At 41.0% G+C, this 15,630-nt stretch overlaps 1 protein-coding gene across 4 annotated transcripts in view; it reads right to left on the bottom strand.

Annotated features, from left to right (window-relative positions):
• LOC109880081 (far upstream element-binding protein 3-like) overlaps positions 1 to 11,127 on the bottom strand; it is an 80,938-nt gene extending 69,811 nt beyond the window's left edge. For 3 of the 4 annotated variants that reach the window (XM_020472308.2, XM_020472310.2, XM_020472311.2), the window contains exons 1-2: positions 10,829 to 11,127; positions 5,355 to 5,466 (exon numbers count right to left, since the gene is read on the bottom strand). In XM_020472308.2, coding sequence (XP_020327897.1) covers positions 5,355 to 5,466; positions 10,829 to 10,924 — 208 coding nt within the window. In that variant the 5' untranslated portion in view covers positions 10,925 to 11,127. The remainder of the gene's footprint in view (positions 1 to 5,354; positions 5,467 to 10,828) is intronic. The other variant, XM_020472309.2, reaches the window with a different exon arrangement.
• Between the last annotated feature and the right edge of the window lie 4,503 nt (positions 11,128 to 15,630).

The following is a 15,630-nucleotide window of genomic DNA, read 5'->3' as shown; positions in this document are numbered from 1 at the left end:
TATGGAAGTAGTTTAGTGCCTAAAAAAGGGGGGTAAATATGTTCCCACAAATGTCCTGGTCTTTTTTATATAACCTTTTTCAGGACACTGTCTTTCAAAGATAATTTGTAAAAATCCAAATAACTTCACAGATCTTCATTGTAAAGGGTTTAAACACTGTTTCCCATGCTTGTTCAATGAACCATAAACAATTAATGAACATGCACCTGTGGAACGGTCATTAACCTGTTGAAAATAGGGGGCACTATTTTCATTTTTGGAAAAATAACGTTCCCAAAGTAAACAGGCTATTTTGTCAGGACAAGATGCTAGAATATGCATATAATTGACAGCTTAGGATAGAAAACACTCTAAAGTTTCCAAAACTGTAAAAATATTGTCTGTGAGTATAACAGAACTGATATTGCAGGCGAAAGCCTGAGAAAAGTCCAATCAGGAAGTGTGGATCTGTTTTGAAAGCTCTGCGTTCCGATGAGTCCCTATTGAGCAGTGAATGGGCTATCAACCAGATTCCTTTTTCTACGTATTCCCCAAGGTGTTACAGCATTTTGACGTAGTTTCAAGCCTTTATGTTGAAGAATGAGTGTAAGCGACTACATTGCGTAAGTGTCCGGCTGAGGGCTCTCAGAGTAATTCTTGGGTAATAGACAAGAGGTGGCTATTTTTCCTCCCGGTCTTACTGAAAATACAGCTGTCCCGGTTGATATATTATCGAATAGATATTTGAAAAACACCTTGAGGATTGATTATAAACAACGTTTGCCATGTTTCTGTCGATATTATAGAGCTAATTTGGAATATTTTTTGGCGTTGTCGTGACCGCAATTTCCGGTCGAACTCTCAGCCAAACGTGAAGAACTAACGTAGTTAATTCAGCTACAAAAATAATATTTTTGGAAAAAAGGAACATTTGCTATCTAACTTGGAGTTTCGTGAGTGAAAACACCCGAAGCTCATCAAAGGTAAACTATTTAATTTGATTGCTTTTCGTGACCAGGTTGCTATCGATAAACTTACACAAATGCTTGTCTTGCTTTGACTGTAAAGCATAATGTCAAAATCTGAGATGACAGGGTGATTAACAAAAGGCTAAGCTGTGTTTCACTATATTTCATGAATATTAATATTTTCTAGAAAATATTTTTTGTCCGTTGCGTTATGCTAATTACTGTAGTTGATGACAACGTTCCCGGATCCGGGATGGGTAGATCCAATTAAGACAAACAGCTTACAGACGGTAGGCAATTAAGGTCAAAGTTATGAAAACCTAGGACACTAAAGAGGCCTTTCTACTGACTCTGAAAAACACCAAAAGAAAGATGCCCAGGGTCCCTGCTCATCTGCGTGAATGTGCCTTAGGCATGCTGCAAGGAGGCATGAGGACTGCAGATGTGGCAAGGGCAATAAATTGCAATGTCCGTACAGTGAGACGTCTAAGACAGTGCTACAGGGAGACAGGACGGACAGCTGATCGTCCTCGCAGTGGCAGACCACGTGTAAAAACACCTGCACAGGATCGGTACACCCGAACACCACACCTGCGGGACAGATACAGGATGGCAACAACAACTGCCCGAGATACACTAGGAATGCACAATCCCTTCATCAGTGCTCACACTGTCCGCAATAGGCTGAGAGAGGCTGGACTGAGGGCTTGTAGGCCTGTTGTAAAGCAGGTCCTCGCCAGACATCACCGGCGACAACGTCGCCTATGGGCACAAAGCCACCCTCGCTGGTCCAGACAGGACTGGCAAAAAGTGCTCTTCACTGACGAGTCGTGGTTTTTTCTCACCAGGGTTGATGGTCGAAGGAATGAGCGGTACAATGAGGCCTGTACTCTGGAGCGGGACCGATTTGAAGGTGGAGGGTCTGTCATGGTCTGGGGCGGTGTGTCACAGCATCATCGGACTGAGCTTGTTGTTATTGCAGGCAATCTCAAGCTGTGCGTTACAGGGAAGACATCCTCCTCCCTCATGTGGTACCCTTCCAGCAGGCTCATCTTGACATGACCCTCCACAGCATAACAATGCCACCAGCCATACTGCTCGTTCTGTGCGGGATTTCCTGCAAGACAGAAATGTCAGTGTTCTGCCATGGCCAGTGAAGAGCCCGGATCTCAATCCCATTGAGCACGTCTGGTACCTGTTGGATCGGAGGGTGAGGGCTAAGGCCATTCCCCCCAGAAACGTCTGGGAACTTGCAAGTGCCTTGGTGGAAGAGTGGGGTAAAATCTGGTGCAGTCCATGAGGAGATGCACTGCAGTACTTCATGCAGCTGGTGGCCACACCAGATACTGACTGTTACTTTTGACCCCAGCCTTTGTTCAGGGACACATTACATTTCTGTTAGTCACATGTCTTTCTCAGTTGTTGAATCTTGTCATGTTCATACAAATATTTACACATGTAAAGAAATTGCTGCTAAATAAACACAGTTGACAGTGAGAGGACATTTCTTTTTCCCCTGGAGTTTTACATCTCTCATATATAGGACAAACTTCCTTTTTGGACCATCTGTTTTTCCATTGGTTATTCAAAGTGTTCCTATGGGCTAATAACATAAACGTTTATATATATATATATATATCTCTAAAGGGGTCTTAAAATTCCAAACTGAATATCTAAATGATCTGAGATTACAACCCCCCCCCCCCCCCCCCACCTTAAATATATTCTAAATGGTCAGAAAATTAGTTTTTGCATAGTGTGACACTATTAGAAGACTATCCCTAGCTGATGGGAACTTTTACAGTAGGTGCCTCACAAGAAAGGTGGCTTAGGCCTAAGAGATTATTGGAGGATTTCCATTGTAGCAAACCAGCAGTTCATGGATTTCAAATTTTACATTTTTTTCTCTCTCCGACAGACAATACACAGACAGTAATCCAGTCGGGTGTCATTGGCTACAGTCAGTTCCAGTAGGACCACATTTAAACAGTATTTAATCTTCCAACTCAGTATGGATCTTCCCACGATCAGCCTGGCAGGCCCCCAAAATGGACAAATAAAAAGAAGTGACTTAGAGGAGCAGCAGGATAGTGCCATCAATGCAAACAATGGCATTTGTCACTCAAATCCAACTTTCCTTAGCTTGGCTTTTTAAGACTGTACGCTTTTCCATCGCCACAGGATAGGGCGTCCAGTGCAGGAGAACTGGCCAACTCTTATACCCTTTTCACACTGTCATGCTGGCTCTGATATTTTCTTTTCACATTGTCCTGGTTACAGCAAAGACGGTGCATGCGTAACGAGGCCAGCGCAGTACAACTTGGCTCAGCTCAGTAGTGTCAAAATGCTGATTGTTTGGGATCTCAAATACAAATCTCTACCCCTTTCCTATGGTCCATTCGACAACTCCCATATGTTTTCAGACTCAATGACATTTGTACTAAGATTAAATTGATGAAGATGTCTCTAAACTGTTGCCCCTTATCATCTTCGTACCTAGCTTAGATTGGGTTGTGGATGAATGGATTTGTGATGAAGAGAATAAAAACTGTAATACTGAATAAATACCTTTGGATCCTGACAGATTACCAGGGTCCAAAGGTAGAAAATTGCTACCTTGCTACATTGGAATAATATTCAAATCTATGTTTTATGTACATAAAAGGGTTGCACATTTTGGGGAATATTCCGCGGTGGAATTGAACTTTAATTAAATTAGTTAACTCTCCACATGGGATGATTTCACTAAACAACAAAAGGAAATATTGAATGATCCCCAATGATCCATCGCATCTCCCAAAAACTTTTTCAACATACATCTGTAAAATGATAGTCTTGAAACTAAAGCTTTGGTTGTCTTCTTCTCAAGCTTCCATGTCTTCTCCCTGGACCTCAATGTCCACCTCTTGAACATCAGACTCTGAGGCCTCATCTTCACTGTCCAATCTTGTTGAAGATGGTACGCTGTCAGGCTCAAAAAAGCCTCAAATTTGCCCAGATTGCTACCAATTTTTCAACCCTTGTATTGGTCAGCCTGTTGCATGCTTTGGTGTGTGTTCCCAAACAAGGACCAGTTGCGCTCTGATGCGGCTGATGTTGGTGGGATTTGGAGGATGATGGAGGCAAAAGGGGAAAGAACCTCAGATCCACAAAGTCCCTTCCACCAGCTGGCTGATGGATATGTTGGCACAACTGCCATATTGCATCTCCATCCCAAAGCCCTTGCTTGGAAGGGTACTTCGCCAGACTGCCAAGAACCATGACCTCATCCATGCTAAGGTGGCGAGACATGGTAGTGATGGCACTATAGGCCTTGTTGATCTCTGCACCAGACAGGATGCTCTTGCCAGCATACTTGGGGCCCAACATGTAGTAGGCCGTGGCGTGTATAGGCTTCAGGCAGAAGTCTTCACGCTTTTTTATATATTTCAGAAGTGCAGTTTCCTCTGCTTGGAGCAACAGTGAAGTGGGCAGGGCAGTACGGATTTCTTCTCTTTCATCTGCAAGCAGAGTCTGAACATCAGACAGGATGGCATTGTCTCCCTCCATCTGTGCAATGGCTACTGCTATAGGTTTCAGGAGTTTCAGGCTGCTTACCACTCCCTCCCAAAATACATCATCCAGGAGGATCCTCTTGATGGGGCTTTCCATATCGGTAGACTGTGATATGGCCATTTCATAGAGAGACTCCTTCCCCTCCAGGAGACTGTCAAACATGATGACAACACCACCCAACGGGTGTTGCTGGGAAGCTTCAATGTGGTGCTCTTATTCTTCTCACTTTGCTTGGTGAGGTAGATTGATGCTATAACTTGAAGACCCTTCACATACCTAACCATTTCCTTGGCTCTCTTGTAGAGTGTATCCATCGTTTTCAGTGCCATGATTTCCTTAAGGAGCAGATTCAATGCATGAGCAGCACAGCCAATGGGTGTGATGTGAGGGTAGGACTCCTTCACTTTAGACCAAGCAGCCTTCATGTTCGCAGCATTGTCTGTCACCAGTGCAGATACCTTCTGTGGTCCAAGGTCATTGATGACTGCATTCAGCTCATCTGCAATGTAGAGACCAGTGTGTCTGTTGTCCCTTGTGTCTGTGCTCTTGTAGAATACTGGTTGAGGGGTGGAGATGATGTAGTTAGTTATTCCTTGCCCACGAACATTCAACCACTCATCAGAGATGATTGCAATACAGTCTGCTTTCTCTATGATTTTCTTGACCTTCACTTGAACTCTGATGAACTCTGCATCCAGCAAATGAGTAGATAAAGCATGTCTGATTGGTGACTAATCGTTCATGGACTCGTTTCAAGGTAAAAAAGTTAAGACATTGTGAAAACCTCAGGAAACTATCCCTTTAAAATCGCCGGCAAGAGAAGAATGAAATGGCTAATAGCAACCAGCTTACCTCCGTCTTCCACCGATCGCTTCTGGTCCACATAGCCATACATGGAGGGGTCTACAATAGGTGGGGAACTGTTTAGGTGAGAAATCTGCTCATTCCTCATTTTTCCTGCCATCTGAAATGTGAGGAAAATAATAATTACTTCACAGATTTTCTATACAACAGTTCATCCATCCATTGTATTCATTGATGTTACAATCTGAGAAACATTTCACCCAAAAATTGCTTATTACATTTATCAAAATTGCCAGTCCTATGACCACTAAAGCCCATTCATACGCTACCTTTAGTGACGATAGTATCTTCTGGCTGGGGAAGTTTGTTAAGAGCTCCGACGCTTGTTCTGAACATTAAAATTCATTGCTTGCAGTACGGTTTTGGAAACATAAGGAACATATTGTTCATATCAGCAGGAAAAAAATGTTTTTAAACAAATTACTACACACCTTTATAGGGTTAGGGTTCCCACACAGCCATATGTCCATGTTACAGTGCTTGTTTATGGAAAGCAGACAGAAGACCCCTGCACATCGACGTGGTACTGGTACCTTGTGTATATAGCCAAGTTTTTGTCACTCATTTTGTATTTATTATTATGAGTTATTATTTCTCAATTCTCTCTCTCTCTGCATCGTTGGGAAGGGCCCGTAGGTATGCATTTCACTGTTAGTCTACATCTTTTGTTTACAAAGCATGTGACAAATAACATTTGATTTGATTTGATCGCAGGTTTTAAGCGACTGGCAGATGGGGTGAAAATGGAATGAGATTGATCTGTCAATAGTTTCTATATCAGACACACAGCTGGATGGGCATATGTCCGTTTATGTGTGTGGTACACTAAGGGATGAGCCTACGGCAGGTATAAAGCTGAGTGTGCTGGCTAAACTAACCCACTCCCAGCCAGTAAGGAGCAGGCTGAGTTAATAGCATATTAGACAGGCCTCCCCCTAGCCAGAACCCAATGGGCCAGGGGACGAAGGGTGGGACGGCACCAAGTCTAGCTATTCCTTCATCATTTACAGACCAGAGATAATAATACAACAGGCCGAAAACAACTGGAGAATCAGAGTGGGCTTGTCTGAAATGCAGTGTGTCATGTAACAGCCCAGCCCAAAGGCTACACTGTCCATGTTACAGTGCTTGTTTATGGAAAACAGAAGCGTGCATGCGCTAATTAGCCATCGGCGACTCAAGAAGACCTGTGTGTAAAGGGAAGACTGGCGCCACAAACGTCTTGTCGCTGAAAAATGCTGTTGGCTGCAACTACATTTAGGTGGAGTATTTGTCTGTTTTGACTGCCAGAGCCAATTCGCCTCTAAACAGAACATGTAAGGTCCTTGGACTATAAAGAGTAATGTTAAGCCATTTAGTTCATTATTGGGCTATATGACCACGTCAGGCAATTGCGTCAAAAGCACTTGTAACCATGAGTGCTAGAGCTATTATCTGCTGAACAACACAACAAGGTTGACTCATTGGCAACTGAAATGCCTAAACCAAATAGACTAACCTTGAGAAATCAAATGACAACCAAGGAAAAAAAAAAATAATAATAATAATGTGCAACACTATATAGAATCATTTTCTGTTGCTCTTATTCACCGTCACGTGCTTTAAAAGACATGGGGATGTTGTGTAAAGTGTAAAGGATTTAATAATGTATCATCTGAGCTTTGAGTAGCCAATGGAGCCATGCAGTTCAACCATTCCCCTTCCAAAAAACGTATTGTCGACACTTGAGATGATTTTGAATCTTTCAGAGGCCGAATTGTTATCACCTCTATCCATGAGTTTTGGGGCCAAAGAGCTAGTTAGTGAGCATTCTGTCAAACAATGTGATAGAGGGTTCAATCAAACAAATCACATATATTTTGCATGAGAGGGAGCATTGTAATATCTATGTTCACCCAAAACCTTTATGTAGCACAAATAGGCATATTATCGATGGTATCTAGTGAAAAAACATAATATAGTACTAAGGTATTAGGTGACGCGATAAACAATGGACGCTATGCGAGAATTCTACAAAGATAACTGCAGTAATCAAATCAATTTCCACTAAATGTCAATAATGTTGTCGTCAAAATACATAAATCATTTGAAAACATGAATGTGGGAGTTGTCTAAAAATCCCAGTACTGTACGTCATATTTACGCAATATGAGCCCAAATTTAAATCAAGCGTCATGCTTAAAACGTTCAAATCTGTGGGACAGCCATTTTTCTGAATCCTGTGAAATCGGTGTGTTCATATTTGCTCTTTGCGAATGGTATTCTTCACTATACCAGAGTAAGATTGATGTGACATTGTATTGCCGACAAGTGTTGGAAAGTCCTGAGTGTGTTCTACGGTCATCAAACATACTTTGGACTGAAATATAAGGTTAAATGTTCTCAGAGACACTGAAAAAACATAGCAGGTTACAAAGTAGAGCTTCGTAGCTACATTTTGATGATGGGTTGTCAGGGATTGGTCCAAATTCACCACCCCCATTTCCATGACCTGTGCTAGCTTGCTAGCTGTGTGGGAGAGCCTGATACCGTTGTAACGTGCCATTGCAGCTGTATTGTACCAAAAGTAATTTTTGTGACTGATGGTTTTATTCTTTCAAGTAAAAACTACAATAACAGTGGCTACAGCCCTACAATCAATAAAAACATAGCTAAATATCAGTGAATTGAAAATGTGTCCTAACTATCTTTCTGTGCAGCTGGCTCGCAGAGAGCTCACCAACTGTCTCTTACTGGAAATGGTGGAGTTTATCCTCCCATCACCAATGTAACGCATCAACACCAAAAAATACATTACACCTGAGTTGGGTTACATTGTAGACCTACCTTAAACTGTGTTACAGTTTAGACTTAGTGAGAAGTGTGTGTCTGTGCTAGCCTAACACAGACATACCCAGCCTATGTGTGATGTGTGTTAGAGATGCACGATATATCAGTGAACATATCGGAATCGGCCGATAAAAGCTCAAAATGCCAACATCGGTATCGGCTGATGTCTAGTTCAACGCCCGATTTGCAAAACCGATGTCAAAGCTGACGTGCATACCTGTATAACGAAGGTACATGACGTAACGACGCCACGTACAATTTTGCTCTATACGTGCAACACAGCATTCCTAAACTAGCCCACAATGTCTGCTGTGTGGATCAAGCAGTCAACAAGTCAAGCAGTCATTTGAAAGAGTAAGACCATTTCAGAGACATCTCAAAGGCGAAATCCATTAAAGCCAAGATAATGGAATTCAAGTCAAAGTCAAGTCAACACAGCAAGTAAGTGAAATAAATAGGTTTCGATTATGTTTTACTGGTAATGGGGACATAAGTAAATGCCAACAAAATACCTTTTTGGTCTGTGTGGTGTTTGTGTAACCTTTATTTAACTAGGCAAGTCAGTTAAGAACAAATTCTTATTTACAATGACGGCCTACCCCAGCCTATGGGACTCCCAATCACGGCCGGACATGATACAGCCTGGATTCGAACAAGGGACTGTAGTGACACCTGTTGCACTGAGATGCAGTGCCTTAAACCGCTTCATCCATGTGTGTGTTAACTATTTAACTGTACTAGAATGCTTAAAAGGCCACTAAAATATTTAATATCGGTTATCGGTATCAGTTCTTTTGGCAAGGAAACTATCAGATATTGGTATCGGCCAAAAATGTCATATCAGTTCATCACTAGTGTGTGTGGGGATGCTGAGAAGTGTGTGTCTGTGTTAGACTGTGTGTGTGTAGGTGGCACAGGCACAGGGTTGGGCGTATTATTTTGCACTAGGCCTAATCAGTTGGCCTACTGAATAGAACATTACTGTGATATATACAGCCTAACAGTTACTAATTGGTAAATAGTATCCCTGCTTTTTGTTCATGATTATGTAATCTCAATTATATGTCCTCCATTAACATCCCAGGTGCGTGCGCGGGCGCACCTTACTCCTCAGTATAAACTCCCAGTTCCGCATAAAACAGCAATACTTAATTTCATTCCATACAAACGAATTAGCATAATATGTATCTAATTTGCATAAAGCAGTATACAAAGTTGTATTCTAATTTCATAAATTGTTACCCACTCTGTTTTTCATCAACCATGAAGATTTGTTAATATGACCACCCTACTTCAAATTATTGGGCTTAAATGACTGAAATGACGTATTCCGTAATGCCTAATTAGTAGCCACCCCATCTGAAGTACATCTGAAGTCATCTCTGTGTTCTACAGCAATTCTGACCACCCGATCTTATGACTAGCCGATCTTGTGTTTTTGGACAAAAGGTGTTGAATTTAAGAATCCAGACAGGTTATTTGGTGCTTTATTGACAAGGGATCAACATTGGCCTGTACTTTTACGATCTATTTTAAATAAGATATCTCAGAATTGGTCAATCCTATCCTCATGATATAAAATGTTCCGTGTTCCTGGGAAGCTTCTCTATAACATGGAATACAAAGTATATAACATGGAATAAAAAAATATATGTTTTTAATCTCTACTCCAGTCTGAACTATTTAAACCATATTGAAGTGTAGAAATTATAATTAATTTAATCTCTTAACAATTTTTCTTCAATCACAGTATTTTCAATATATAGCTATTTTTGGTTGATTTTGGTCTCAAACCAGTGAGTTATTAACATTCCTCAAGAATATCAACATAAGTCATTGCTGACAGTGGAAGAGGTGGAAATGTTGTTCCTTTGTCATATAATTGCTACATTTACAATAAATATAGCATCAAAAATTGTTTTCCAGATTGAATTCTGGCGATGCGAATATTGGTTCAAGACTGAGACAACCTGGTTCAATTTGGGTCAGGAGTCTAACACCCTAATAATAGTGACAATCTACCCTTACCTGCTCTTTAATCGGGTTCCTAACTAGACACACCAGCACAGAGCATAATATGGTGCTTGCCAGTTACATAATGGAGCCTACTTGCACGGGGGGCAATTGAGTCAATTATGTTTACAACTGGGAAACAATATGGATAACGATCTGTTTAAAAACGTGTGGGTGTGTTTGGAATCTTTGCCTACTTGTCACGGATTGTTATGGGTTTGAGAACACAGTTCAACCTCAGAACTTCAGTGACTGAACAACAAGTTGCATTTGGACACGTGTGGAAAACGTAGCTAGCTACTGTAGCGATCTTAACATAAATTTACTTGCAAGACTTCGTGGTAACAACACGGTAAACTACATAAAAACATCGTTTCCAGTCGTGACCTGTTGCAGCCAAAATGAACACACGCGAGTACTCATTGCAAACTCGAAACTATTGTGGTTGTCAACTAGCTTAGAATGTTAGCTAGCTGGCTAGGTCGCTGGCTAGTGTTTTTCATGAACACATAGCACAAGCTGCAGAGATGTGCGAGTTAAAATAAAAGTTATTTATAGTCGTTTAAAAGGCCTAGCTCAACCTCAGTTGATTCCTTCGCGAATTCCTCTACTCCTATTACCTGTCGGGCCCGATGTAAAGCGTGGGCGAAGCCGTCAGCTTTCATTCCGGACTGAGCAACGGAGGCCTGTCCCTGCACCAACTCCGCCATCATCATCTCCACCCAGACTTCTCGGTTGTAAATAGTTACCACAGCCACAAAGTCAGAATTGGCTATTGTAAAAAATACAAAAATAATAAAATGCACTTTTGTCTTAATTTAAGGTTAGGCACAGGGTTATCAGTTTGGTTTATAATCACATTGTGGGGATTAGCTATAATTGCGTACTTTGTAGCTGTGATAACCAGTGACGGCCAGACTGCTCAGTTGTTGGACGCGTTCGAGTAAATCACTTTTGTCAGGGCTGCAGTACAAACACTTAAGACACACCCTCGTCCACTTACGCTAGCCTTATGCCCTTGGTCCAAATGATTAGCCAAACAAGGGAAATTTGCAACCTAAGCCCTCGTTCTTAGTCGGTTTTGCGAGTGTACAATTATGTTAACTCAGGGGCCAGAACCGCCCCATAATCCGCTAATAAAATCCATAATTTAAAAACAACATCACTGGAGAAGTCAACATACAAGTGTAAGTAAAAACGAATGCAAATAAGTTATGAACTGTGATACTGATGCACATGACGGCACAAACGTCTCGTTAAAAAGTACATATGTTTTTGTTTGGTAAATCTTTTGGAAATTGTAGAAAAACATTTTCCTTCTTCAGAAGTTCCAGCTAGGTAGGCTAACGTTAGTTAGCTAATTAATGTGCTGGCTATCATAGTGTAGGCTTATATTAATAATTATATATTTAATATAAGTATACATGCACTCATAATTGACTGTAGCTCATAAAGCACCCAGCTACCAGTGGCTGAAAACACAATCACGGGATGAACGAGTGACGAATTTCCGGCCAAGGCTGGTCTGGAAATTGTCCGATTCCCACCTACTGCATGAACTTCACATAAATCATGTGATCAGAGGTTATGCCGTTTTGACAGCAGCCGACTGTATAAATGGCCCGTTCAAGACAACTGGAAACCGTGAAAAATACGAGGTCAGATCATGACGTTAGAGAAATTCATGTCGGAGCTCTAGAAAGAGGCCCGAGTTCCCGAGTCGGAATTCCGAGTTGGATGACCGTTTAAAACTAATTTTCTCAGTCGGAGCTAGTTTTTTCTGAGTTCCCGGTTGTGTTGAAATCTCGGAAGTGTTCCCAGTTGTTTTGAACATGGCACAAGTTTTTTTTGCAGTTGCTCGTAATATTCACCCTGCAGCCATCGCTTGCCTTGTGGGAGGCTCTATTGTCAACCAATCATGTGGGTGATTTTGTTTGACGCACGCGGACATGACCAAAGACGAATCAGGAACCAATTTTGCCGCAGTTCGTAAAATAGGCCTACAGTGGATATGTGCAAATTAATATGATAATATATTGTACAATGTGTACGTTTTCAGTTTGCGAGTGTGTGTGTTATATGAGTTGGAGACATGTTTATTTGTAGGCTACATTATAAAGATAGACTTTTATTCACAATGGCAATACAAGCCTTGCTTGGAAAAAAACATAATTAACCTGGTTTCCATACAGCCATTTCATGCAGATGAATTACCTGACTCATGAAAAAAGTAATGACCAGGCTGATGGAAACACAATATGCTGGTACAATTTTATAAATGCTGACAGACAATTTGTTCGACATGGTAGGATCTTTTTGTGTCTGTAACATTATTTATGCGAGAAATGGCGGTAGAAAGGCACTTAACAAAGAGCAGCAGTCAGTTTCAGAATGGGTGGCAAGAATAAGTTATTCCTAAATATTTCAAAAACATTGTATTTGGGACAAATCATTCACTAAGCCCTAAACCTCAACTAAATATTGTAATTAATAATGAGGAAATTGAGCGAGTTGAGGAGATTAAACTTAACCCTAGATTGTACATTTATGGTCAGAACATATTGATGCAACAGTAGCTAAGATGGTGAGATGTCTGTCCATAATAAATCGCTACTCTGCCTTTCTTAACAACAATACCAGAAACAAATACTGCCCAGTCGTGTGATCAGGTGCCACAAAGAGGGACTTGGGAAAATTACAACTAGCCCAGAACAATGCAGCAAGGTTGTCCCTTATATGTACATGTAGAGATAACATTAATAATATGCATGTTAATCTCTCATGGCTCAAAGTAGAAGAGAGATGGACTTCATTACTACTTGTTTTGTAAGAAGTATTGATTTGTTGAATGCACCGAGCTGTCTGTTTAAACTACTAGCACACAGCTCGAACACCCATGCATATTGTGATAATGGCGCCGGAGGGAATGGCTGCTGTTTTATGGCCTCTAAACCAACTGTGCTATTTTGTTTTTGTTTTTTGCATTGTTTGTAACTTATTTCGTACATAATGTTGCTGCTACTGCCTCTTATGACCGAAAGTAGCTTCTGAACATCAAAACATCGATTACTCACCTTGGCTGCTCTTTAATGATTTGTTACTTTTATTTCAGAATTTTTTTTTTGTATTTTTCTGAACTGCATTGTTGGTTAAGGGCTTGTACGTAAGCATTTCACTGTTCTATTCGGCGCATGTGACAAATAGCATTTGATGTGATACCCCATAAGACATGCCACCAAAGTTCTCTTCACAGTACCCAAGTCCAGAACAGACTATGGGAGGCACACAGTACTACATAGAGCCATGGCTACATGGAACTCTATTCCACATAAAGTAACTCACGCAAGCAGTAAAATCAGATACATAGAATATTTTTTTAAATAAAATACACCTTATGGAACAGCGAGGACTGTGAAGAGTCACCGACTGAGATACAAACACACATAACATACACACTATGTGCACTTGGATTGTGTGTTGTAGTGGCCTGTAGGGACATACTTAATGTATTTTGAAATCTGTTTTAAAATCTATTAATATATTTTTTTAACATATTTTTATTATGATACAGTTGAAGTCGGAAGTTACACTTAGTTTGGAGTCAATAAAACTTGTTTTTCAACCACTCCACAAATTTCTTGTTAACAAACTATAGTTTTGGCAAGTTGGTTAAGACATCTACTTTGTGCATGACGCAAGTAATTTTGCCAACAATTGTTTACAGACAGATTATTTCACTTATAATTCACTGTATCACAATTCCAGTGGGTCAGAAGTTTACATACACTAAGTTGAAAATTCCAGAAAACTATGTCATGGCTTTTGAAGCTTCTGATAGGCCAATTGATGTCATTTGAATCAATTGGATGTATTTCAAACTCTGTGCCTCTTTGCTTGACATCATGGGAAAATCAAAAGAAATCAGCAAAGCCCTCATAAAAAATATTGGAGACCTCCACGCTCTGCATCATCATTGGGAGCAATTTCCAAGAGCCTGAAGGTACCAAGTTTATCTGCACAAACAATAGTACGCAAGTATAAACACCATGGGTCCACTCAGCCGTCATACCGCTCAGGAAGGAGACGCGTTCTGTCCTAGAGATGAACGTACTTTGGTGTGAAAAGTGCAAATCGATCCCAGAGCAACAGCAAAGGACCTTGTGAAGATGCTGGAGGAAACGGGTACAAAAGTATCTATATCCACAGTAAAACAAGTCCTATATCGAGATAACCTGAAAGGCCGCTCAGCACGGAAGAAGCCATTGCTCCACAACCACCATAAAAAAGCCAGATTACGGTTTGCAACTGTACATGGGGACAAAGATCGTACTTTTTGGAGAAATGTCCTCTGGTCTGATGAAACAAAAATAGAACTATTTGGCCATAATGACCATTGTTATGTTTGGAGGGAAAACGGGGAGGCTGGTAAGCTGAAGAACACCATCCCAACTGTGAAGCACGGGGGTGGCAGCATCATGTTGTGGGGGTGCTTTGCTGCAGGAGGGACTGGTGCACTTCACAAAATAGATGGCTTCATGAGGTAGAAAAATTAGGTGGATATATTGAAGCAACATCTCAAGACATCAGTCAGGAAGTTAAAGCTTGGTCGCAAAGGGGTCTTCCAAATGGACAATGACCCCAAGCATACTTCCAAAGTTGTGGCAAAATGGCTTAAGGACAGAAAAGTCAAGGTATTATAGTGGCCATCACAAAGCCCTGACCTCAATCCTAAAGAAAATTTGTGGGCAGAACTGAAAAAGCATGGCCTACATACAGTTGGGCAAAAAAGTATTTAGTCAGCCACCAATTGTGCAAGTTCTCCCACTTAAAAAGATGAGAGGCCTGTAATTTTCATCATAGGTACACTTCAACTATGACAGACAACATGAGAAAAAAAATCCAGAAAATCACATTGTAGGATTTTTAATGAATTTATTTGCAAATTATGGTGGAAAATAAGTATTTGTTCACCTACAAACAAGCAAGATTTCTGGCTCTCACAGACCTGTAACTTCTTCTTTAAGAGCGTCTTCTGTCCTCCACTCGTTACCTGTATTAATGGCACCTGTTTGAACTTGTTATCAGTATAAAAGACACCTGTCCACAACCTCAAACAATCATACTCCAAACTCCACTATGGCCAAGAGCAAAGAGCTGTCCAAGGACACCAGAAACAAAATTGTAGACCTGCACCAGGCTGGGAAGACTGAATCTGCAATAGGTAAGCAGTTTGGTTTGAAGAAATCAACTGTGGGAGCAATTATTAGGAAATGGAAGACATACAAGACCACTGCTAATCTCACTCAATCTGGGGCTCCACGCAAGATCTCACCCCGTGGGGTCGAAATGATCACAAGAACGGTGAGCAAAAATCCCAGAACCCACACGGGGGGACCTAGTGAATGACCTGCAGAGAGCTGGG

This window comes from Oncorhynchus kisutch, linkage group LG3, assembly GCF_002021735.2.
Source record: "Oncorhynchus kisutch isolate 150728-3 linkage group LG3, Okis_V2, whole genome shotgun sequence".
Classification (NCBI taxonomy): Eukaryota; Metazoa; Chordata; class Actinopteri; order Salmoniformes; family Salmonidae; genus Oncorhynchus; species Oncorhynchus kisutch.
Note: the sequence above shows the minus strand (reverse complement) of the source record. Positions and strands in the feature narration are given on the sequence as shown.